Source organism: Diceros bicornis, chromosome 24 (genome assembly GCF_020826845.1).
Source record: "Diceros bicornis minor isolate mBicDic1 chromosome 24, mDicBic1.mat.cur, whole genome shotgun sequence".
Lineage (NCBI taxonomy): Eukaryota > Metazoa > Chordata > Mammalia > Perissodactyla > Rhinocerotidae > Diceros > Diceros bicornis.
The window spans coordinates 16454758-16477440 of NC_080763.1; the positions used below are offsets into that span (position 1 = coordinate 16454758).

The 22683-nt window shown below is 37.8% G+C and overlaps 2 protein-coding genes across 9 annotated transcripts in view; one reads left to right on the top strand and one right to left on the bottom strand.

The window, feature by feature from the left end:
• Positions 1-5239, bottom strand: part of ZFYVE26 (zinc finger FYVE-type containing 26) — a 59148-nt gene extending 53909 nt beyond the window's left edge. The window contains exons 1-3 of one of the 2 annotated variants that reach the window (XM_058567168.1): positions 5183-5239; positions 4410-4686; positions 2418-2493 (exon numbers count right to left, since the gene is read on the bottom strand). In XM_058567168.1, coding sequence (XP_058423151.1) covers positions 2418-2493; positions 4410-4603 — 270 coding nt within the window. In that variant the 5' untranslated portion in view covers positions 4604-4686; positions 5183-5239. Of the gene's footprint in view, positions 1-2417; positions 2494-4409; positions 5153-5182 lie in introns of those variants that run through there. The other variant, XM_058567167.1, reaches the window with a different exon arrangement.
• Positions 5240-6480: 1241 nt separating this feature from the next.
• Positions 6481-22683, top strand: part of RAD51B (RAD51 paralog B) — a 648418-nt gene continuing 632215 nt past the window's right edge. For 4 of the 7 annotated variants that reach the window (XM_058567172.1, XM_058567177.1, XM_058567176.1 and 1 more), the window contains exons 1-4: positions 7603-7670; positions 9518-9627; positions 10759-10872; positions 14929-15045. In XM_058567172.1, the coding sequence (XP_058423155.1) occupies positions 9544-9627; positions 10759-10872; positions 14929-15045 (315 nt within the window). In that variant the 5' untranslated portion in view covers positions 7603-7670; positions 9518-9543. Of the gene's footprint in view, positions 6539-6785; positions 7671-8571; positions 8591-9517; positions 9628-10758; positions 10873-14928; positions 15046-22683 lie in introns of those variants that run through there. The other 3 variants (XM_058567173.1, XM_058567174.1, XM_058567175.1) reach the window with 3 other exon arrangements.

A 22683-nucleotide genomic window follows, 5' to 3' on the forward strand; every position in this document is an offset into this window, starting at 1 on the left:
AGAAAATTCATGCTGGGAAGCTGAAGGTTAGTCCTTCTCTTGAGAACTAAGAGGAAGGAATAGATAAGGCCAGATAGCAGGCCTTTAATAAAAGAACAAGTCTGGTTAAGATTTTAGGACTTTCATCTAGAATCCTAAAGACTGATTAGCTTATATTTATTTTACTGATGAAATTACTTTAAGCACACGCCGGGTCATAAATGACTAACATTTCTAAAACAGGCAAGAATGGCTCAATGTTTCTAAGCACAGACTTTCTTACTATAAAAGCAAAGCATGTTCAATGTAGAAAAATTAGAATATACAAAAAGGCAAACGAAGATACACACAACACCCCCCCGCCCCGAGATCTTCCCACTGAAAGAGAACTACCATTAATACTGTGGTCTAAGGACATTCAGACCATTTTCTACAGATGCGTTACCAAATGTACTGTTTACTGTTTTTTTTCTCACATAGTAGAGTATGGGCATTCTTCCACCATCATTGAAAATTCATTTACCACATAATTTTAATAGTGGCATGGTATTTTAAAAATAGATATTGTAAATATTAGATATTCCACTTATTAACTAGTCCTGTATTGTGGACGTGCAAGTTGTTTCCAGTTTTCCTCTATTAGAAGCAGCATGGCAGCGAACACCTCTGCAGTTAATCTTTGCTCACATGCTTACACATGTAGAGATAACTCACTACAAAATAAAAAGGCAGAAGGCAGGAATGAAAGAAGGAAAGGAAAAATGGAATCAGTTTTAACTAATAATTAAAAAGCAAGCTTTAGGCAGAAGGTGGAAGACTGGAAAAGGACAGCCAGCCAGCAAGGAAGCAAGACAAGGCCTACAAGATGAGGGTCACTCCAGGATAAAGACTGGCCTTGTAGAACTACTGTAAGAATACGTTTGAAGTCTTGATCCTTTATACAAAGTTTTAAAATTCTCCAGGGTCCTTGTATAAAGTTTAAAACATTCCTGCAATTGTTTAAACAACTGACGCACTGGAGCTTTAAGGACCAAATGATCTTTGGTGCTGGGAAAAACAAGAACGACTCTCAGTCTTGTGCTAAAGAGCCAGGGAAGTGAAATCCACCGCCTGGTCTGGTTGAGCAACTGTCCAGAAAACAAGAAAACAATCAGCCATAAAGTAAGCAAATACCCTCTATTGAGGGGAAAGTTCATCTGGCTTGACAAATTCCATGTTTGTACTGGAAAGATCCTTAGTCAGGAACACAAGACATATTTTTCTTCTTCTCTTTGTAGATACTATTGAATATTTTAGCTCAACTTTTCTCTTTTAGATCTGAAACTATAGCCAACTCTTAATCACCCTGGGGTTGATTATTTTTCTATTTTCCTTCTCTTTCTTCCCTCTCCTGCTAGTCTTTTTGCCATTTCTCTTTGCTAGATAATTGGCAAATTATCTATGAGAATTTGATAATTATCAATTATCTCTGAATAAGAGCTACATTTAGATTAGTAATTTCTGTTACTTTTTGACATCTGTGTGGATAAGGGTAAGTCTCAGGCAAAACACAACTAAAGACAAAATTCTGATGATTGAGGGGAATAAAGAAGAAAATTAGGCTCAATTATAGACATTTTCAAAACAGAATTTTTGGTTTCTTACTTTTAAGTCCATGAAGGCTAAAAATAACGTTGAGGTGGAAAAAGCAGAGCCCTGGGGACTCGAAGTCAGAAGATCTTGGTTCCAGCTCTAGTTCCACCAACTAACTTTATGGTGTGACTTGGGGCCAGCCATTTCTCTTTTGAGTCAGAGGTTTCTCACTTAAATCTTAAAGTCTTAGGTTTAATACAGAATTGCCTCAGAGAAATTTCTTTAATAGATATCAATTATCTGATAATTATCACATACTTCTAAAAAGGCTTTTAATGGAAATTTTTCTTTTAAAAAAAAGCACTTCCTTACAAGTTTTCTTTTACTATTAATTTATTTTGTTTCTTATATTTGGTAACTTTTAGTTCAATTTATATGAGTTATTAAATTATTATTTAATGAGGTTTAAATCTATTAGATTTCATTGTACTGGGCTAGTTAAAAGAACCAGGTTTCAGCTCAGCTCATTCTCCATTACTTGAGAATTATGAGGTTCATGCTTTATTTGCTACTTGTCACTATCACTGAGTCCTGCAAAGTTCTGTTCAGGCACAAGACACACAGTGGCATTTAACAAAATGGTATCACCTCAAACAGTATTACATGCCAATGTATGGTAGTGAATTAATGAATTCAGGTAAGGAGACAGCAATAAAATTTAAGCCATTCTCACTGTCAATTCTGAGAGAGGAATATGACAAACCTCATAATAGAGGAAGTAACAGGCAGAAGGGAAATCTCATAATTACTCCCAAGTTCTTCTCAGTTCCACCTCAGGAGAAAATCTGAGATATAAACCTACTTACCTTTTCCCCCAACCATTTTTCCAGTATCAGAAGCCAGACCCAGGCTAATCTTTGAGGGTTGATATCCTGTCCACATCTGAAAAATGTCAAAAGAAAGAATTTCTAAACAAAGAGTTTCTACTAGCCTTTTCTCTTTTGTGATCCAAGATTTAGATTTCACTGCTCAGTCTGTTTAAAACCTGAACAGGCATGTCACTGTCCTAATGAGAAACTTTCAAATATATATATGACAGATCAATAAAACCAGAAGCAAGACAGAGCTGGCAGCTTTCATTTAATAAAAAGAAAAAAAAAAGTCTGAATCCTATCTCCATCTGCCTATTTAGTCTTTATTATTTTTAAACAAAATAATATTACATAGAAAACCATAAAAGCAAAGCTATCTAAGGTATATTCTTGAAAATAGAAACTGAATCAAGTAGTATTAAGGAAAAAAAGGAACTTGATAAAAGTTTATTTTTAACTACATGCTAAAACAGCATTATAGGAATTTATAAGCCTTTCTTTGAAGTTAGAAATTTATTTATTTTTTATTTTTTTTAAAGACTTTATTTATTTATTTTTCCCCCCCAAAGCCCCAGTAGATACTTGTTTGTCATAGCTGCACATCCCTCTAGTTGCTGTATGTGGGACGCGGCCTCAGCATGGCCAGAGAAGCGGTGTGTCAGTGCGTGCCCGGGATCCGAACCCCGGGCCACCAGCAGCAGAGCGCGTGCACTTAACCGCTAAGCCACGGGGGCCAGCCCCTGAAGTTAGAAATTTAAATGAGACAGTAACTGCCTAGAATCTAAATTTAAGGAAAAAAAAATAAAGGAAGAAAAGAATCACCTAAGTCTTCACTCTACATGTGCTAATACAGTACTTAAACCATATAAGATAACTGCCAAAGTAAGGAAAAGTGAGGGAGAGACTGGACAGCACATTTAACTTGTATACCATTAGTTGTTAATAGCACTGCCAGGAAGAACTTCATTAAAAATTTAGATAGAGAACAGTGGTTGCCAGGAGACAAGGAGGGGTCCAAATACAAAGAGGTATTCTCAGGGAGTGAGCTAATTCTTTTGTGGTGATGGAACAGTTCTGCATCTTGATTATAGTAGTAGTTACATGAATCTATACATGGATAAAATTGCATAGAACTACATACAAAAATGAATGCAGACTAAAAAATGGTGAAAACAGAATAAGGTCTGTAGTCTAGTTAACAGTAATATGCCAATGCCGATTTCCTGGTTTTGATATTGTACTATAGCTATATGAGATGTCACAATTGGGAGAAGCTGGGGAAAGAGTACTCTGTATTATTTTTGCACGTCTTTTCTTGTGTGTGAGGAAGATTAGCCCTGAGCTAACGTCTGTTGCCAATCTTCCTCTTTTTGCTGAGGATTGGCCCTGAGCTAACATCCACGCCCATCTTCCTCTGCTTTATGTGGGACGCCACCACAGCATGGCTCCACAAGCGGTGCATCTGTCCGCGCCTGGGATCGGAACCTGAGAACACTGGGCCCTGAAACGGTGGGCAAACTTAACTGCTACGCCACCAGGCCTGCCCCTATTTTTGCATTTCTTGTGAGTCTATAATTATTTCAAAATAAAAAGCTTTAAGTGAATTCACTTCCAGTCCTTTGTTAAAGCTACAACAATATCTTCAATTTCATAAGCAAGAAGAGAGCAGGGTTTGCTTTTCTGGAGTCAAAGAAAATGCTTTTCAATGCAGTTCCACTATTTACTTTAATGATAATAAACAAGAAAGGATGGTTTCAGGCATATTTTGCTGGCCAGGCTTAAATGCAGTTCTAGATGATAATTCAAAGCCAATATTGATTAAGTAATAGACATGTACTTTAGACGTAAATTTTCAGAGCATGTGAAATACACTGTCTCTGCTAATTCTTCAGAGGATAGTTGAGTGAGGCACATTGATGAGAGCCCAAATATCGAACCTTGTCTCTCCTGCCCTGTGACTGTCTGGCAGGAAGAGAGCTCTCTTACCTTAGCTGATTTGGACACACGACCAGCGCCTGAAGTATATCTTCCACTTTCTGTGGGATATCCCCTTGTGCCTCGTGTAGCTGAGGTACACATGCCTGTGCCAGCTCCCATTCTCCTCTTCGAAGGCACTCACAGAAAAATCCAAAAAGCTGCTTCTGGGAAGCAGTTTCCTCTTTTCCAAATGGATGATGCATTTTCCCAGCACAGAGTGCAGGGAGATAGAAAGAGATGAATTACGCAGAACACATCGTCAATTTTCTAATTCGTGGAGCATCTCCTAGAAACCATGTCCACCAGAGTGAGAAGAAACAGAAGGAGCTATAATTAAACAAACAAGCAACTACTAGCCCGACTGGGAAAGGCGGGACTTACTTTCCTAACTATCGTTGTAACTTTTATTTGACATGTTACTATCTCTTTTTGAGAAGTTCACATTCCCCAAGGGGTAGATCTCATCGCTCAAGGAGCAACCAATATTTAATTAACATTAATCGTCGTATTAGCCCGGGGCGCAGACCCATAACTCCACTTCCGTATTTCCTCCTGGACTTTATGCACAGTCCGGCTCCAAATCCCCAAGTCGTCGCCTCCTTAAGGATGAGAAATTCAGTAGGGACCTCCCTAGTTGGAGCGCTCTCTGAAGGCAGACGATTGAAGATCAGGAGGTGAATCTGTGTCAGAACTGGAGGGCGGTGGGGGTTGGGGCGCAGGGACGCTCCCTTACAGGGGTCGTGGAGAGCGCTTCCACCCTCTCTAGGGTGCCATACACTCACCTGCTCCCGGCGCCCAAAGCAACTGAGCTTCCACCGCAGCCATGTTTGAGCCGAGTCAGGTGACATCCCATTCGGGAGGTTGCGGGGGAGGGAGGGAATGACGACTGACGGCGGCTACTCCTATTGGTCAATGGAGAGAAGATGCAAATGAAGCGCCATATTAGTTTACGTCGCGTGACGCCACCCCTTTGGACTGGAGAAAGCTAGGATGCTCGGAAGGAGTAAATCAGTTACCTTGCTAAGGACCGTCCCTATAGGTTTTGACAGCTCCTCTACTCAACACTTTACGTTGTGCGTTTGGCGAGAATAGATGTGTCCTTTGATTTTTTTTCTTCCGCTCTCTTTTCTCTCTAGCCTTTGAAGTCAGCGTTTACTGAGCACCAACTTTTGCCAGGTCCTGGGGATACCCAGAGCAAGGAGACCTGGATCCTCCTCCATTATTATTCTATCCACGTGGGCTCTCTTATAATCCCAGAACCCTACGTACTGAATGCCCATTTTTCTTCTACTTAACTCCATTTATTTGCTCATTTACCTGACAACCGTTAATTGAACAGTGTGCTAGGCCCTACGTTAGAAGCTGAATAAGTCGCGGTCCCTGTCCTCAAGGAGCTCACAGTCTGGTGAGGGGTGAGGTCAATAATTAGGATATAGTGGGCTAAATTATGAGAGGTAGGCAAAGGGAAGATGAGAGCAAAGAATGAGCAAGAGCTTTTCGCAAATATAATAATCTGAAATCGACTCTTAAAGTAACGGCTTACTAGGTTTCCTCATCACAGCTGCTTTTATTACCGACCCTTTTATTTGATTTCCTTCGTGTTCTTCAACTACAGAGTCTCACGTTTCCCCATTATGTGTTTTCAGTTTGAGAAATTTCATTCAGCATTTACTAAACTATTTCACCACCAAAAGATGGTGAAAAAAGCAAACCGAAACAAATCAAAAGCTCTTTTTCAAAACCTCTTCTATGGTAGGTGGATTCTCATCTATTCCCAGAAAATTAACATGCCTCTCGGGTTCATTAAGCAATTTTTAAATGTAGTGACAAAAGAAATAAAAGAGAAATTTCCAAGCAAAGTTTTTCCTTGCTTCCTACTCTGCTTGCTGATGTTCCTCCACCGGATTTTGATTAACTACTGCATTGAGAAACTGACCTGAACTCACAGATTTATTATAGAGTGTAAACTACAATTCCCAGCAAGCAGCGGAACCGACCTGGGCCTTTGCCTACCTCTGATTGGGTATTTTTCCAGGGTGACGACCCAACCAGCACTCCGTTTGTTGCCCCGCAGAGCTTTCCGCGGGGAACTGTGTGAGGGGTGGGGAAAACTTTGAAAGTTGGATGCTGCAGACCCGGTACTGGAAAGTTTCCTGTGGGGGGCAGTTGTGGGGAAGTGGGGTGCGCTCATTGTTTCCCGCTCGCTCCCTGGGCCCGTGGGTATTGATATCGGGGGAGAGGAGAGTCACTCTTGGGTGCAGGCCACGCCCACTTAGGCCGGTAGGGATCTCAACCAGAGCCCCGCCGCGGATCTGGGGGCTTCTGGCCTGCTTTTGTGGGGGATGCTTGGAAACTGCTCGTTGTTGGAAAAAGCTCTTTTTAGGGGGTTATGGGGCGATGTTTTCGCCTCTTGATGCTTACCCCCTCCTCCCCTTGCTAGGCAGGGGAGCCCGTAATTAGGGGAAGTTTAGGGTCTGCCCCACTTCAGGTGGTGTTCAAAGAGAGGTAGTTAATAGCCTGGAATCTGGAGTCAGATCCCTGCGTTCGAATGCGGACTCCACCATATGCTAGCTGTTAGACTTTGCGCAAGTTTTCCAACTCAATGCCTTAGTATTCTTAATCTGTAAAATGGGGTAAAACATCCGAAGCGCTTGGAACAGTGTCTGGCACGTAATAAGGGCTCAGTAAATATGAGCTCTTATTGTTACTTAACAGTTTTCATTGAACATCTAACATGAGGACTTTTCTTGTTGAGAGTATTCAATCTCCAGGGTTGAATATCTTTCCTTACCCCCTATATTTGGGCGCGCGCGCGTACACACACACGCGCACACACACAGACACACACAGAGCAGGAACTCAGTCTCAGGTGGGAGAAACAAACATGCAAGCCGTGGTAATACGTTAATAAGATGATCGAGCAAATATGTACAAGATGTGATGAGAACGTTGGAGAGCAAGAGACTGAGTTGAGAGAAGGCTTTGTGGAGTAAAGTCATGGAGGCAGGATAGCGCGTGCATAACCTACGAATATACTGTTGTGGCTGGAGAGCAGGTCATGTGTGAGGTGCAAATGATGTTTTGCTGAATGAATTGATAATGATCGTTAACCGTGAGCGCTGTGTACCAGGCACCATCCAAATCCTTTAACCTTCACTACGTTCCTGTGAAGTAGATATGTGAATTACCTTTGTTTTTACAGGTGAGGAAACTAACACTGAGAGGCGAAGTAACTGCCAGGAAGGCCAGGATCTGTCTTTGCAAACCGATGTATGAATGAGAGGGAAGTGTGGGACCAATTTTTAAAGGGTCTTTATGGGATCCTAAGGAGTGTGGAATTTATCCTGTGGTCTAATGGTTTGATGGGCAGTTTTAAAGGATGTGAGTGACAGAATTGAGCAACGTTTTAGTAATCTGGCGGGATTGTGGCACTGACCTGACTTTTGCAGGCCAATTTGGTGCGTCTTCCTGTCTACATCCTTAGCACATTTAAATACTATGACACTACTTATTGCATGACTCTAATTATTTGTGTATACATTTCTTTTAATCTTTTGCTGTGAGTTCCCAAAGGGGAGGGAATAGGCTTAAATGATTCTTGTATCCCAGAGCTCAGCAGAGTGTGCACTTAAGTGACAGTGGAAGGAACAAATGAATGGATTTTTTTTGGTGGGGCAGGGAGTGACCAGAGGCAGTATGCAACAGACCAGGCAAGTGATGGGAGTGGCCCAATAGGGCAGAGAGAGCAGAGTTGGTCATTGTTAAATTCCAGATGGTTTGGCGTTAACAGTTCTCCTTTTTGAATGAATTTATCTGTCTAAATGGTGTCATTACCTGGAACTACCTGATCTCTAAAGACACTAGGCAATGATAGAGCAAATGTCACTTGGTAAACTTTCTTTTGAGGAAACAGAAATCAATACTGACAAATCCTATTGAGAGAAGTGAGAGGGATGCATTTTGTGTTTGTGGGAGGTGTGTGTGTGTGAGAGAGAGAGAGCGTGTTTCAATTTGAGAGGATTTAGATGTTAAATAGAAATTTGGGCCACGGTATTGGAAACAAATATGTACATTCTTAGTGTATATTTTTGTTCCAATGTTACTCCTTTTCTGATAATTATATTGCTTTATCCCCTGGGACAATGAAGAGTTCCTATTTCTGCTTATCCAGAGGATATTTTGCTACCCGAGTGAGTGAGATACACTGCCTCTCCTTTGCATGCATTATTAAGGGACTCACAGTGATTCTGTTCTAACCCTCTGAAGGCAAACATTTCATGAGCCTCCTTTAGCCCTAGGGAGGTTCCACAAGAGTGAAATTTAATTGTATGTGGGAATGTGAGCAGCTAGTATAATAAAAAACAATTTCGATTTGTAAATAACACCTGGAATAATAAAATCTCATTTGATTCAGAGGTTTGTTCTGACTCATAGAAAAAAGGAGAGGTTAAATATGATTATGGACTTGTAGAGTATAATGGGTAAGAGGATAGGCTTCAGAGTCAGACTTGCTGGGTTCAGATTCTGAATCCACCATTTACTTTTCCTGGTGATACTGGAATAGCTAACCTTTCCAGGCTTTAGTTTCTCATATGTAAAAATGGGACCAATAATCAACCTTCGGTATAGGGCTGTTGAGAAGATTAAATATGATAATTTATGTACAGCTTTGAAACTGTGCTGGTAACTGGTAGGTGCTCAATAAACTGATCGTTAGAGTGGAATGAAAGTAAATACTCATTAGGAGTGCTGTTTGGAAATATGCCTTGAAGGTTAATTAAACATCCAAATAAACTTTATAAATGCATTGAAAATCTTAAGATGCCATACAAATGTGAAGTGGTGTTATTATATTCATGCAGTAAGTATCAAAGAATTGTGTGAAATGCACATTCTTATGTTGCCTTGTTTTTCTGTGTGCAAGTTTGACAAATAATTGTCTCTCCTATTTAAAACATTTAGGAAGATTCTATAGCCTTCCTTTATTTTATCAGTAATATTTTAAATACTATACACTTCATTTTGCATATGGAGAAGTTTGAAGACTTTTTAATTGGTAGAATGTTTTGGATAGCCCATCTACTATCACTTATGCTATTTTCTGATGTTTTTTCAAGGTTCTTTTTTTTCTGCATCTGGAGGCATGGGTAGCAAGAAACTGAGACGAGTGGGTTTATCACAAGAGCTGTGTGATCGTCTGAGCAGACATCATGTTGTTACCTGTCAGGTAAAATGTATTTAGTTTTTCTCAATGAGAAACTAAGTGCAAATTAATTTTAAATTAACTCTTTAATTTAACAAATTAAATTTAGCAAATTAACTCTTAAGTAAGCCTTAAGTAGCTAATAGTTGAATTTTGAAAGCTTAGATTTATTTAAAAAAAAAGATAAATGATGGTGCTTCTCCATAGGCTAATTTTAAATAACAAGCCACTTAGGTTGTATTTCCAAATGTGATTTCATTTATCCAAATACGGTGTTTTTGTATTTTGGAGGAGGAGAATGCTCATGGAATGAGGTGAAGTACACCTGTGCCGTTTATTTGGGATTCTAGAGAAGTTTTATCTGCTTAAAAGAAATTTTGTAGTTACATGAGAAATGTGACTGAAATGAGGAGGTGATATTCAAAATGGATAATTTCTCTTAAAAGCAAGAGGAATTAATAGTTAGGATCGTTTTCCTATTAATGGGTTGAGAGAAATGTATAGAGCAGATATTTTTTCAGTACAATAGGGAAGCAAATCCCTCTTAAGAGATTAAATAAGATTTAAGGTTTTATTTTAGGATTTAATCCTTAATAAGACAGACTTTCAGAGCATGCTGCAGTTTTTAAAAAATTGCTTTGTGTGCAATAACGATATCTTTGGTTCCTCTGTTATACAGTTAGTAAGCCTCATGTTCATACTTTGAAACGCTCCTAAAAGTATGAAATTTAACGTTTCATTCCATAGTCCATTTTATTCTCTCTCAATTATCAAATACTTCCTCTGAATGATCTCATAGTTTAGGAAGAAACTCATTTCAATCTGACACTTCCTGGGCATCTATTACTGCCCAAACTTTTTGAGGTGCATGTGTAGTATATACACCTGGATTGGATGCTGCTGCTAGGTGATGTCACATGGTGTGTCCTCTGGTATGTGCCAACTAAGTTGGTTAATTACAATGTAAGACTATCATCATGTCTTTTAGTTAATGCATATTTAGGGGGAGAATACTATAAGGAACACATAAATCTTTGATCTGCGTTAAATTTCACTTTTTTCCGCATGTGAACAGTATCAATTGAAATTTTCTTTTTAATTCCAGTATCTTTATTGCACATATATATTTAGAATGATCTCTTTATGTCTCTTTAGGACTTTTTATGTCTTTCCCCGCTGGAGCTTATGAAAATGACTGGCCTTAGTTATCGAGGTGTCCATGAACTTCTGTGTATGGTCAGCAGGGCCTGTGCCCCACAGATGCAAACGGTATATATATATTTTTTGATTTGATTATGATTTTTATTTTGAAATGATTCTTTATCTCATTTAAAATTTGTTTGGGAGGAGGCAAAAGCAAAAATAGAGATCAGTACATCAAAAATATCAACCCTCACATCATAATAGAGTTAGTTCTCTAATGAGAAGGTACATGAAAATTTTATGTAGCTTATAAGCTCATGGGAGACAGTTCCTAACTGTGGGAATTAGGGGGCAACAGGAAGTTTTTTCTCGGTAGCTGTTTTTAATGATGTTAGCTGTTGATAGTGATATTTCAAAAGGTTATCTTTCTCTTTTGTTGTTTGGGTAGGATTTGCGGACCTCATGGTTAAATTATAATATACTCTTAATATAATACTAACTTTTACCACCATCATTTACTCTACATCGTGAAGTACACATATTGGACTTGCTTATTAACTGAATAAATAATACTTAAAAATTTATCCTCACTCTTGAGAAGAGTTAAAGTCTTTTATAACAAGCCCTCATCAAGTTATACTCTTTTTCATACTTTCTGTCTCATGACTTTAGCTTTTCAAAATGTGGGTTATGTGCATGGTGGAAAAGACCTTGTTTTCCCAGAGTAAGAGTTGCCTAAAAGTCTGTTCAGTGCTTTGCAAATGTATTTATTTATGTGAACTGTAAATTACTTACCTTACTATCTCATATTGAAGTTTGGTAACCATTATAGTATAGTAGGGTGTAATTCTATGAAGGAGGAAGGAAGGAATGTTAGAGTCATTTAATACTTCTGAAACAATGAACAGATAAAGTATTTTCTTTTGTTCAGATTTAGCTTGTGGTCTAAGGAAAATACCTTACAGGCAGAATAGTCAGAAGAATTAGAATCAGAGTTAGAGATGGGCATTGGTCTTAGCTTTTGCATTGATCTCTAGCTTTGAACAGCTCACTTTGTTTTATGGGAGAAGTTAGAGGGTTAAAATAGCATGCGATGATTCTGTGACGAGGTTCAAATTATTACTATTTTGAAGGTTGTAAAACACCAAGAAAACCTTTTCATTTGACCATCTGTCATTCTACTTGGTCAATATCTATGGCATATTTCCATTTAGGTAATTAAATAAGAAAGTGTGGGCAGAAAATTCAACTTTAGTCTCCACTTCCATCACCACTTTCAATACCATTCCAAATGCCAATTCAAGAAGTCATCCTTCTCCTTTGTTGTATATTCACTCTTGTAGCATTCTTTAGCTTTGAGTCTTGCCTTCAACATTGGCTTAGCCTTAGTTCGTTCCTTCAAGCAAGACTTTTTTTTAATTTATTTGTTCATTTATTCAATCATTTATTCCTTTAACCAATATTTATTGAGTGCCAGCCATGTTTCAGGTACTTTGTCAGGTACTGGGGATATTGTAGTGAACAAGATTGATAAGGTTCCTGCCCTCATCTAGCTTACTGTCTAGTGGGAGAAGTCAGACATTAAACAAAGAATAACATAAATAACTAGTTAATTGTAGTGGTGATAAGTCCTATGAAGGAAGAATACAATGAGCTTTGAAAGTTAATAACAGAGGACATTACTTGAGAGGTCAGGAAGGGATCCCTCAAGGAAGTGACACTTAAGCTGAAACCTGAAGGATGAATAGGAGAGAGATAGGCAGAGGGGTTGGGAAGGGAGGTGAGTGGGAAGAGTTCACAGGCAGTGGGAGGAATGAATGCAAAGGCCGGGTGAAGAGAAGGAGAACGGTGCTTGTATGGTAATGCACCCAGGCTGGTGTGAATGGAACATAACATTGGGGAAGAGAGTGGCGAGAGATGAAGCCAGGGAAGTAAGCAGGAGTCAGGTCACTAGGGCCCACAGACTATGTTAAGGATTTTGGACTTTATTCTGAGAGCAATGAGAAATCATAAAAGGGTATAATCTAACGTGTGTTTTTAAAAATTCAGTCTTGAACGTAGGAAAATGATTGAAAAGGATCAAAAAGATATTCATGAAGACTGGTTATGTATCTATTACTGTATTCCAGACAGGAAGTGATTGTGACATGGATTATCAGTGTGGTGTTAATGCAGATGATGTAATGTCAATTAACATGAGTGATATTTAGGGGGTAGAATGAGTAGGATTTAGTGATTGTTTGGCTGTGGGTGCTGATGAGGGACAGGAAGGTGTCAGAGATGATGTCTTGATTTTTGCTTTGAGAAACTGGGTGGTAGCATTTCCTGAGATAAGGAATACTGGGAGAGGATCAGGTTTGAGGGAGGCGGGTCATGAATTCAGTTAGTACTTGTCTAATTGAAGGTGCTTGTGAAGCACTGAGTGGAAATGTGGAGAAGGCAGTTAAATACATGGACTGCAGCTTGATGCAGAGGTCTGCATTAGAAGTATGCATTTGGGAGTCATTGGTGTAAATATGATGGTCAAAGCCACGAGAATGGATGAGTCATTGCCTAGGAAGTATGTACAGGAAGAAGGTAAGTATTACCCAAGACAAGTCCTGAGTGAAGCCAACATTTAAAAACAGATTAGACAATGACGAGTCTGAGAAGAAACAACCACCAAAGTAGAAGAAAAACTGGTGGAGTGTCATATCACAATATTCCTCTTTGTTTCATTGATGTACATACTGTTACTTCTGAAGTCTTGTTCTGTTGGTTCATTTTATTATTTTTTTGAGTCACCAAATCTATTATTCTAGTAATGACACTTATAGTTGCAAAGGAAGTACTTTAATGTTAACAGATTGGGCTGCCTTTACATGTTTGATAAAGTGTCCCCACACCCACCCATGTTGCTTGATAGATTGTAGACAATATTCTGGTATTTCTAAATCAAATGCAAAGCATATGCCTTTTACTGTAGCTTTTCTAGCTATTTCATGTGCCTGAATATAGCCTTAAAAAAATCTGTGGTAATCCATGGTTTCACTGATCTAAGAATTCAATAGGTGAGATGAGACAAGAGTGGGCACATTTATGGCTCGTAAATATTAATATGCTGGTCTTCCTACATCCTCACAAAGGCAGAGGACCCTTGGATTTGAGACATAGATTTATTAAATTGTAAACTTTAAGTAGGCAGAAACTATGTCTGTTTGGTTTACCACTGTATGCCCAGAGCTTATCATAGTTTATGGCATGCAGTAGGCACTCAATATTTGTTGAATGAATGAATTATTACAGTTCTGTGGTTTGACCTCAGTTTATTTGGGCAACTTAATAAAATAGTAGTAATTTTTAATGTTAGAGGTTGTAGAGAGGTAAGTGTTCTTATACGTTGCTAGTGGACGTGTAATCGTATTAATCAGAGCTGCAAAGAGCCTTTTTCCAAATCAGATTAACATTCACAGGTTCTAAGGATGTGATGTGGATTTCTTTTGGGGGGATCAGTCTACCACACCTACCTTCAAGCTATTCCTCGCAAACCAACCTCGGTTTGAAATGGTAACTTGATCACGTCGCTCCTCGCTGCTCTCAGCATAAAGTCCAAACTTCAACACGGCTCTTCAGGATTTGGTCCCTGCTTGTTTTCTCCAGCCTCATTGCTTGCCACACCACAAACACACTCCATCTTTCAACCATTCTAAAAAACTCTTTATTTTTTGTTAGCTTCCATTTCCTCTCTTTCTTGCTTCTTGACCTTTCTTTGTACATTCTGTCTCTTTGGCAGGAACATGCACATTTCCTTTGCCTGTCTAACAGCTGTTTCAGATTTTAGCTTAGATGTCCTGATCTTCCATGAAGCCTTCCTGAATCACAAAATGCAGATCAGGTACACTGTCTCTATGTCTCCGCTTTCCCTATCACGATCTCTCTTATTAACTGTATTGTAATTGCACAGTTTCTAGTCCTAATTTCATAGTCCCTGGTTGACTATAAGTACTGTGAGGTCAGGGGCTCTGTCGGTTATATCATATCCCCAAGTTCCTGACACAGAGTAAATATTTGTCGAACAAATAAATAATAGAGGAAAAAAAGATGGATTGGAGTTCTAGCTGCTAAAATTTGGAGGTTTAGAGTTGGTTTATGTTTTTGAATAGATATGAAGGTTGAAAAGAACTTAATCTTTTTCTTGTTCAGGCTTATGGGATAAAGACACAAAGGTCTGCTGCTCTCTCACCAGCATTCTTATCTACAACCCTTTCTGCTTTGGATGAAGCCCTGCATGGTGGTGTGGCTTGTGGATCTCTCACAGAGGTAAAGGAGAAACTCTCAAACCTTCTACTGACCTATAACCTTCAGAGCCACGGGAAAAAATTTAGTAAAAAACATAAATTATTTAATGAATATTAATCTACATTAAATGATAAGTACCTCAGGGGCATGGTTCTCCAGTCAGTACCTAGCACAGTTGTTTTGATGTACCCTACTCGTACAATACATCAAAAGGAAGATGTTCAAAAAAATCCTTGCTGATTGAAGTCTGCCTAGGTTGCTGTTTTCTTCCAACTAGAAAGTGATGAATATTTTGAAATAATGTGAAACAATTTGGAGGAATTCAAAAAGGATCACTACTTTAGTATATTAGGAAAGAAAATTTGGAATTTTATTAATGTGGGAAAATTATAGTATTAAACTGAAGTGAGCAATTTTTACTTCCTGCTGTAGATAAAATTTGGTTCTATGAAGTAATAGGTTGTTGTATTAGTTATATATCATTGCATTACTCCAAAACTAAGTGGCTTAAAACAACAATAAACATTTATTTTGGTCTCTTTGGGAGTGGCTTAGCTCAGCAGTATTGGCAAGGGATGTGGTATCTGAAGGCTTGGGGGGACTGGAGGCTGTTTCCCAGGGGGCTCACTCACATGACTGGCAAGTTGGTACTGGTTGGTGGCAGGAGGTCACAGTTCCTCCCCAAACAGTTTCTCCACAGCCTGCTTGAGTCTCCTCATGACACAATGGCTGACTTCCCCCAGGGTGAGTGATCCGAAGGAAGGCGCAATGGAAGTGGCAGTGCCTTTGAAGATTTAGCTGCAGAAGGTGCACACCATTACTTCTGCCACATTCTCTTCATTAGAAGCCAGTCATTAAGTCTAGTCCACATTCAAGGAAAGAGAAATTAGACTCTACGCTTTGAAAGAGTGTCAAGAATTTGCGGACATGTTAAGGCCGCCACGGTTCCTTTCCTGGAAAACTGCATTGGTGTGCTTACTGGTCCTGATCTGGTGACTCGATAGACTACGTTTACCAATACGCTAGGGGTATTGATTTACCAATACACTAGAGTTCTAGGGGCATAGATACTTTAAGCTAACTTCTAAATAAGAGATTCTTACATTCTGATAGTTATAAATTTAACTGTAGATTTTTTTCCTTGTAATAGTATCTAAAACAGGTTATAGTACAGATATATACTATACATAGTATGTATACTGTGTATAGTATAGTATCTAAAACAGGTTTAGAGGGCCGGCCCCGTGGCTTAGCGGTTAAGTGCGCATGCTCCACTGCTGGCGGCCCGGGTTCGATCCCTGGCGCGCACCCAAGCACAGCTTCTCCGGCCATGCTGAGGCCGCGTCCCACATACAGCAACTAGAAGGATGTGTAGCTATGACCTACAACTATCTGCTGGGGCTTTGGGGGAAAAAAATAAATAAATAAAATAATTAATAAATAAATAAATAAATAAAACAGGTTTAGATACTATACTATTTTAGATACTATACTTTCTTTTATTTCCTGTTTTCCAAGAAAGATTTAAAAATTTGTGTTGTGCCATGCCCAGTAGATGCCTATTAGATAGCTGGTAAATGAATGAATGAGTGAATTAATCTTAAAAAAAAAAAAAAAAAAAAAAGAAAAAAAAGAACCTGCTGTTGCAGGGTACTGCCACCAGATGGTGCCAGAATCCTATTTTACATAATCTTTTTGTCATCTTGTTAGACTTTTGCTCAAATAGGTTTATAACAATAGTGATCCACAGTTATAAACTTATTTAAATAGCAAAAAATTTGAACTTGAAGAAGATTAACCAACAGCTACTTTTTGTTTTTTAAGTTTTAGAACAATGTTCAATATTTTTTCACTTAGCTTTTATCAATTCATTCTGAATCCAAGTGGTAGTTACAAGCCATTTAGGTGTTTTGTCATGATTTACTTGGCTGACTTAGAATATAAACACCCTGACTGCTTGTTAGTGGCAAGTTCTCTACTTTCTGTTCAGCTACAGGTAACCTCTTCAGTCTTTTTGGGATATTGCAGCTGAGTACAAGGAGTATTTCTGTTTACCTTTTATTAAAAAACAAAATTTTAGTGTATATTTTATGTATATAAGATTAAATATATGCTGCATGTGTAAGTTATGAGCTCTTATGAGCTCTTATGAACCCAATATAAGAAACAGAACAATGCCAAAACCACTGAAACCAACTGTGGGCTCCTCCCTAAGCCTATTTTTGCCCTTCTGTTGGGAGGTAACCTCCATCCTGAATTCCTGTCATTCCTCTACTTTTTTTCCCTGATAGTTGCCTAGACCTATAGTTTTCCTTTACCACCTATATACATAGGAAATATTACATTTTATTTAGTTTTGCTTATTTTTGAGTTCTATTAAATCATATCTGTGATTAAATCATATTGTATCTCTTCTGTGAATTGCTTTTTTCACTTAATACTGTTTTCTAAGATTCATTCATGTTGTACATAGCAAGAATATAATTCGCTTTCACTGCTGTATCATATTCCATTTTGAAAATATGCCACAATTTATTCATGCCTTCTCCTGTGAGTGATCGTTTGGGTTGTTTCCAGTTTGCTGCTAATATAAACAAATCCTGTGAAAACTATTGTACGTGTTTCCTGGATCACATGCACAGGAATTTCTCTAAGGCAGGGACTGGCAAACTCCTGCTCGTGGTCAAATCCAGCTCGCTGCCTATTTTTGTAAATAAAGTTTTATTGTATCACAGCTAAGCTCATTTGTTTACGTTTTGTCTGTGGCTGTTTTCATGATACAAGGCCAAGTTGATTTAGTTGTGACAGAGACTTCATGATCTGCAAAGCCTAAAATGTTTACTGTCTGGCCCCTATCTAGGGTATCTTACCTCGGAATAATTTGCTGGTTATCAAGGATGTGCATATGTAACTTTGCAGAATCAGGACAAATTGTTTTGCGGAGTGGTTGTGCCTGTTTATGTTCCTCTTGCTCCTTGTCTTCTTGCCTTGGTATTATCAGACTTCTTAATTTCTCCCCATCCTTATGATCTTAATTTCTATTTTCCTGATTACTAATGAGCTTGACTATCTTTTCCTAAATCATTTTGCTGTTTTAAAAAATAATTTATTAAAGTACAATTTAAATACTGTAAAATTCAACTATTGTAACTATAATTCAATTATTTTAGTAAATTTGTAGTAAATGATCACCGCAATCCAGTTTGAGAACATTTCCATCATCCTAAAAAGTTCCCTCATGCCCCTTTATAGTTAATCCCGCTCCCATTCTCAGCCCTAGGCACCCACTGATCTACTTCCTGTCTCTATAAATTTGCCTTTTCTAAACATTTCGTATAAATGGGATCATATGGTATGTAGTCTTTTGTGTTTGGTTTCTTTCACATAGCATGATGTGTTTGAGGTTCATGTTGTAGCATGTACTAGTAGTTTGCTCCTTTTGATTGTTGAAAGTATTCCCTTGTAGGGCTATGGCATATTTTATTTATCCGCTCATCAGTTGATGGGCACTTGGATTATTTCCAGTTTTTGTCTATCAGGAATAATGCTGCTATGAACATTCATGGACATGTCTTTGTATGGATCTGGGTTTTTGTTTCTTTTGGGTAGATTCCTAGGAGTGGAATGGCTAGATCATATGATAGATATATGTCTAACTTTTTAAGAAACTCCCAGACTATTTTCCAAAGTGGCTGTACTATTTTACATTCTCACCAGGAATGCATGATGGTTCATTTCTCCAAGTCCTCACCAACACTTAGTATTGTTTATCCTTTTTTTTTTTTTTCCTGAGGAAGATTCACCCTGAGCTAACATCTGTTGCCAATCTTCCTCTTTTTGCTTGAGGAAGATTCACCCTGAGCTAACATCTGTACCAATCTTCCTCTACTTTTTTTTTTTTTTGTGAGAGAGATTGGCCATGAGCTAACATCTGTTGCCAATCTTTCTCTTTTTGCTGAGGAAGATTGGCCCTGAGCTAACATATGTGCCCATCTTCTTCCATGTGTATATGGGACACTGCCACAGCATGGCTTGACGAGCGGTGCGCGGGTCGGTGCCTGGGATCCGAACCTGAAAACTGCGGGCTGCTGAAGCTTAACCACTGTGCCACTGAGCCAGCCCCCAATCTACCTTTATTTTGTATGTGGGTCACTGCCACAGCATGGCTGCCAATGAGTGATGTAAGTCTGCTCCTGGTAACTGAACCCGGGCCACTGAAGCAGAGCGTGCTGAACTTAACCACTAAGCTGCAGGGCCAACCCTTATTGTTTACCTTTTTGATTTTAGCTCTTGTAGTGGATGTGTAGGGGTTTTTCATTGTGTTTTTAATTTGCATATCCCTAGTGATTAATGATATTGAACACCTATTCATGTGTTTATTAGCCATTTATATATTTTCTTTAGTGAAATGTCTATTCAAACCTTTTGCCTATTTTTAAATTGGTTGGTTGTTTTCTTGTTGTTGAGTTATAAGAGTTCTTTATATGTTCTGGATACAAGTCCTTTATTAGATATATGATTTGCAATTATTTTCTTCCAGTCTGGCTTGTTTCTTCATTTTCTTAATGGTAGCTTTTGAAGGGCAAAGTTTTTAATTTTGGTGTAGTCCAATTTGTCAATTTTTTTCTTTTATACATTATGCTTTTGATATCATCTCTAAGAACATTTTGGCCAAGGACAGAAAGATTTTTGCTATGTTTTTTTCCTAGAGTTTTATAGTTTTAGTTTTTATGCTTAGTCTATGATCCATTTTGAGTTCATTTTTGTGTGATTTATTTTGAGTTAATTGGTAGAATGAATTGTGGAATATCTCCTTTTTTTAATATTCTGTGATAGTTTGTATAAGATTAGAATTATTTGTTCCTTGAAAATTTGGTAGAACTTGCCTGAAAAATTGTCTAATCCTGGTATTTTCCTTGTGGGAAGATTTTAAAAAATCAAGTCAATTCCTTTAATGATTATAGGACCAGTCAGATTTTCTATTTCTTCTTGAGTAGTTTTGGTGAATGATATTTTTAAGGAATTTGTCAATTTTCTTTAAGTTTTCAAATTTATTGTCATAAAGTTATTCATTGTAGACTCCTTGCTTTTAAATCTGGTTTTATATATGTTTTTATCCCCTTTTCCATTCCTAATATTACTTACTTTGTCTTCTCTCGCTCTTTTTAAAAAATCTGGTCAACAGTTTGAGTATTTTATAGTCTTTTCAAAGAACTATACTTTTTGTTGTTGTTCTTTGCTGGTCCTCTCTATTTTTTCTTTGTCTTCTATTTCAGTGATTTCTGTTATTTTCTTATTATCTCCTATCAAATTTTATTTTTTCTGGGATCATTCTTTTTACCCCCCTAGCTTCTTAAATTGCACATTAATTTTCTATTAATCCATTAATTTTCAGTTTTTCTTGTTTCTATTCTAAGCTTTAAGGCTATGAATGTCCCTTGCTGCATTCTCTTTTGATATGAAATGTTTTCATTTTCTTTTAGTTCTAATGATATTTTAAAATTTTCATTGTGATTGCTTCTTTAACTCATCAGTTATTTGGAATTTTTGAGTATCTAAATTGTTTAATTAAAAGTTTCTTTTAAACTTTAGATTGTTAACCTAATTGCATTTTGGTTAGAGAAGCTTGTGTGAAGAATGTCCTTGCTCTGAAATTTTCTGAGACTTGTTTTAAGGTTTAATATATGATCAACTTTTGTAAATGTTCCATGTGTGCTTGAGAAGAATGATCATTTTCTAGTACTTGAGTAGTCTGTATATGACCATTAAATTAAGCTTATTTGAGTTGTTCAGGTCTTCTTTTTCTTTACTGATTTTTTTTCTCAGCCTGACCTAATACTAGTTCAGAGAGAGTTGTTAAAATAGTCCATTATATTGTTGAGTTGACAAATTTAGTTGTAGTTCTGTTATTTATTACTTTGTATATTTTGAGCCTATTTTATTATGTTTAAATTAACACATTGAGAATTGTCATGTATTCCCACAGAACTGAACCATGTACTATGGTTCTTCTATGTAGCACTTGTCACTGTGAACAGTTTTACTGTTTGTATGATTCTTTAATGTACGTCTTCCTCATTGGAGAATAAATTTCAAGTGGGCAGGCATTATGTCTTTTTCTTCTTTTTATTACATCCACAGTATTAGCAGATGTAGAAGGTACTTAATAAATACTAGTTGAATGAGTGGATCTGTTTTCATTTATTTACTTTTTAGCCCTTACATAGTGCTTGTTTACTGTAATGCTTTGGTTCCCACGGCCTCTCCTATACTCCACCCTTTGATCTTGCAATCAGCCATATTTGAGGAACTTCTAATGTTATTGCTATTCCAGGGTACAGTATTTATTTTCATTTGTATGCCGTTTGTTTTTTCAAATGATCAAATAGTACATTTAAGGAATATGATTTTTTTCGACTTGATTGATTTTTTTTTTTTTGGGAAATTTTTATTGTACATTATTGTTTATCAATCACCATATAAGTGCATCCCTCCACCCCTTATGCCCACCCCCCACCCCCCTAGCCCCTGGTAACCACCAAAGAGTTCTATCTGTCCGTGTGTTGGTTTATCTTCCACATATGAGTGAAATCATGCACTGTTTGTCTTTCTCTTTCTGGCTTATTTCACTTAACATAATACCCTCCAGGTCCATCCATGTTGTTGCAAATGGGATGATTTTGTCTTTTTTTATGGCTGAGTCGTATTCCATGATATATATGTACCACATCTTCTTTATCCAGTCATCAGTCAAGGGACACTTGGGTTGCTTACATGTCTTGCCTATAGTGAATAATGCTGCGATGAACATAGGGGTGCATAAGCCTCTTTGGATTGTTGATTTCAGGTGCATTGAGTAGATACCCAGTAGTGGGATAGCTGGATCATAAGATATTTCTATTTTTAATTTTTTGAGGAATCTCCATACTGTTTTCCATAGAGGCTGCACCAATTTGCATTCCCACCAGCAGTGGATTAGTGTTCCCATTTCTCCACAGCCTCTTCAGCGTTTGTTGCTTTTTGTCTTGGTGATTATAGACATTCTAACGGGTGTAAGATGGTATCTTAGTGTGGTTTTGATTTGCATTTCCCTGATGATTAGTGATGTTGAGCATCTTTTCATGTGCCTATTGGCCACCTGTATATCTTCTTTGGAGAAGTGTCTGTTCATTTCCTCTGCCCATTTTTTGATTGGGTTGTTTGTTTTTTTGTTATTCAGTCGTGTGAGTTCTTTATATATTATGGAGATTAATCCCTTGTCAGATATATGGTTTGCAAATATTTTTTCCCAGATGGTGGGTTCCCTATTCATTTTGATCCTGGTTTCATTTGCCTTGTAGAAGCTCTTTAATCTGATGAAGTCCCACTTGTTTATTTTTTCTTTTGTTTCCCTTGTCTGAGTAGACATGGAATTCAAAAAGATCCCTTTATAGCTGATGACGAGTAGTGTACTACCTATATTTTCCTCCAGGAGTTTTATAGTTTCAGGTCTCATCTTCAGGTCTTTGATCCATTTTGAGTTAATTTTTGTATATGGCAAAAGAAGATGGTCTCCTTTCATTCTTTTGCAAGTGGCTGTCCAGTTTTCCCAGCACCATTTATTGAAGAGACTTTCCTTTCTCCACCGTATGTCCTCAGCTCCTTTGTCAAAGATTAGCT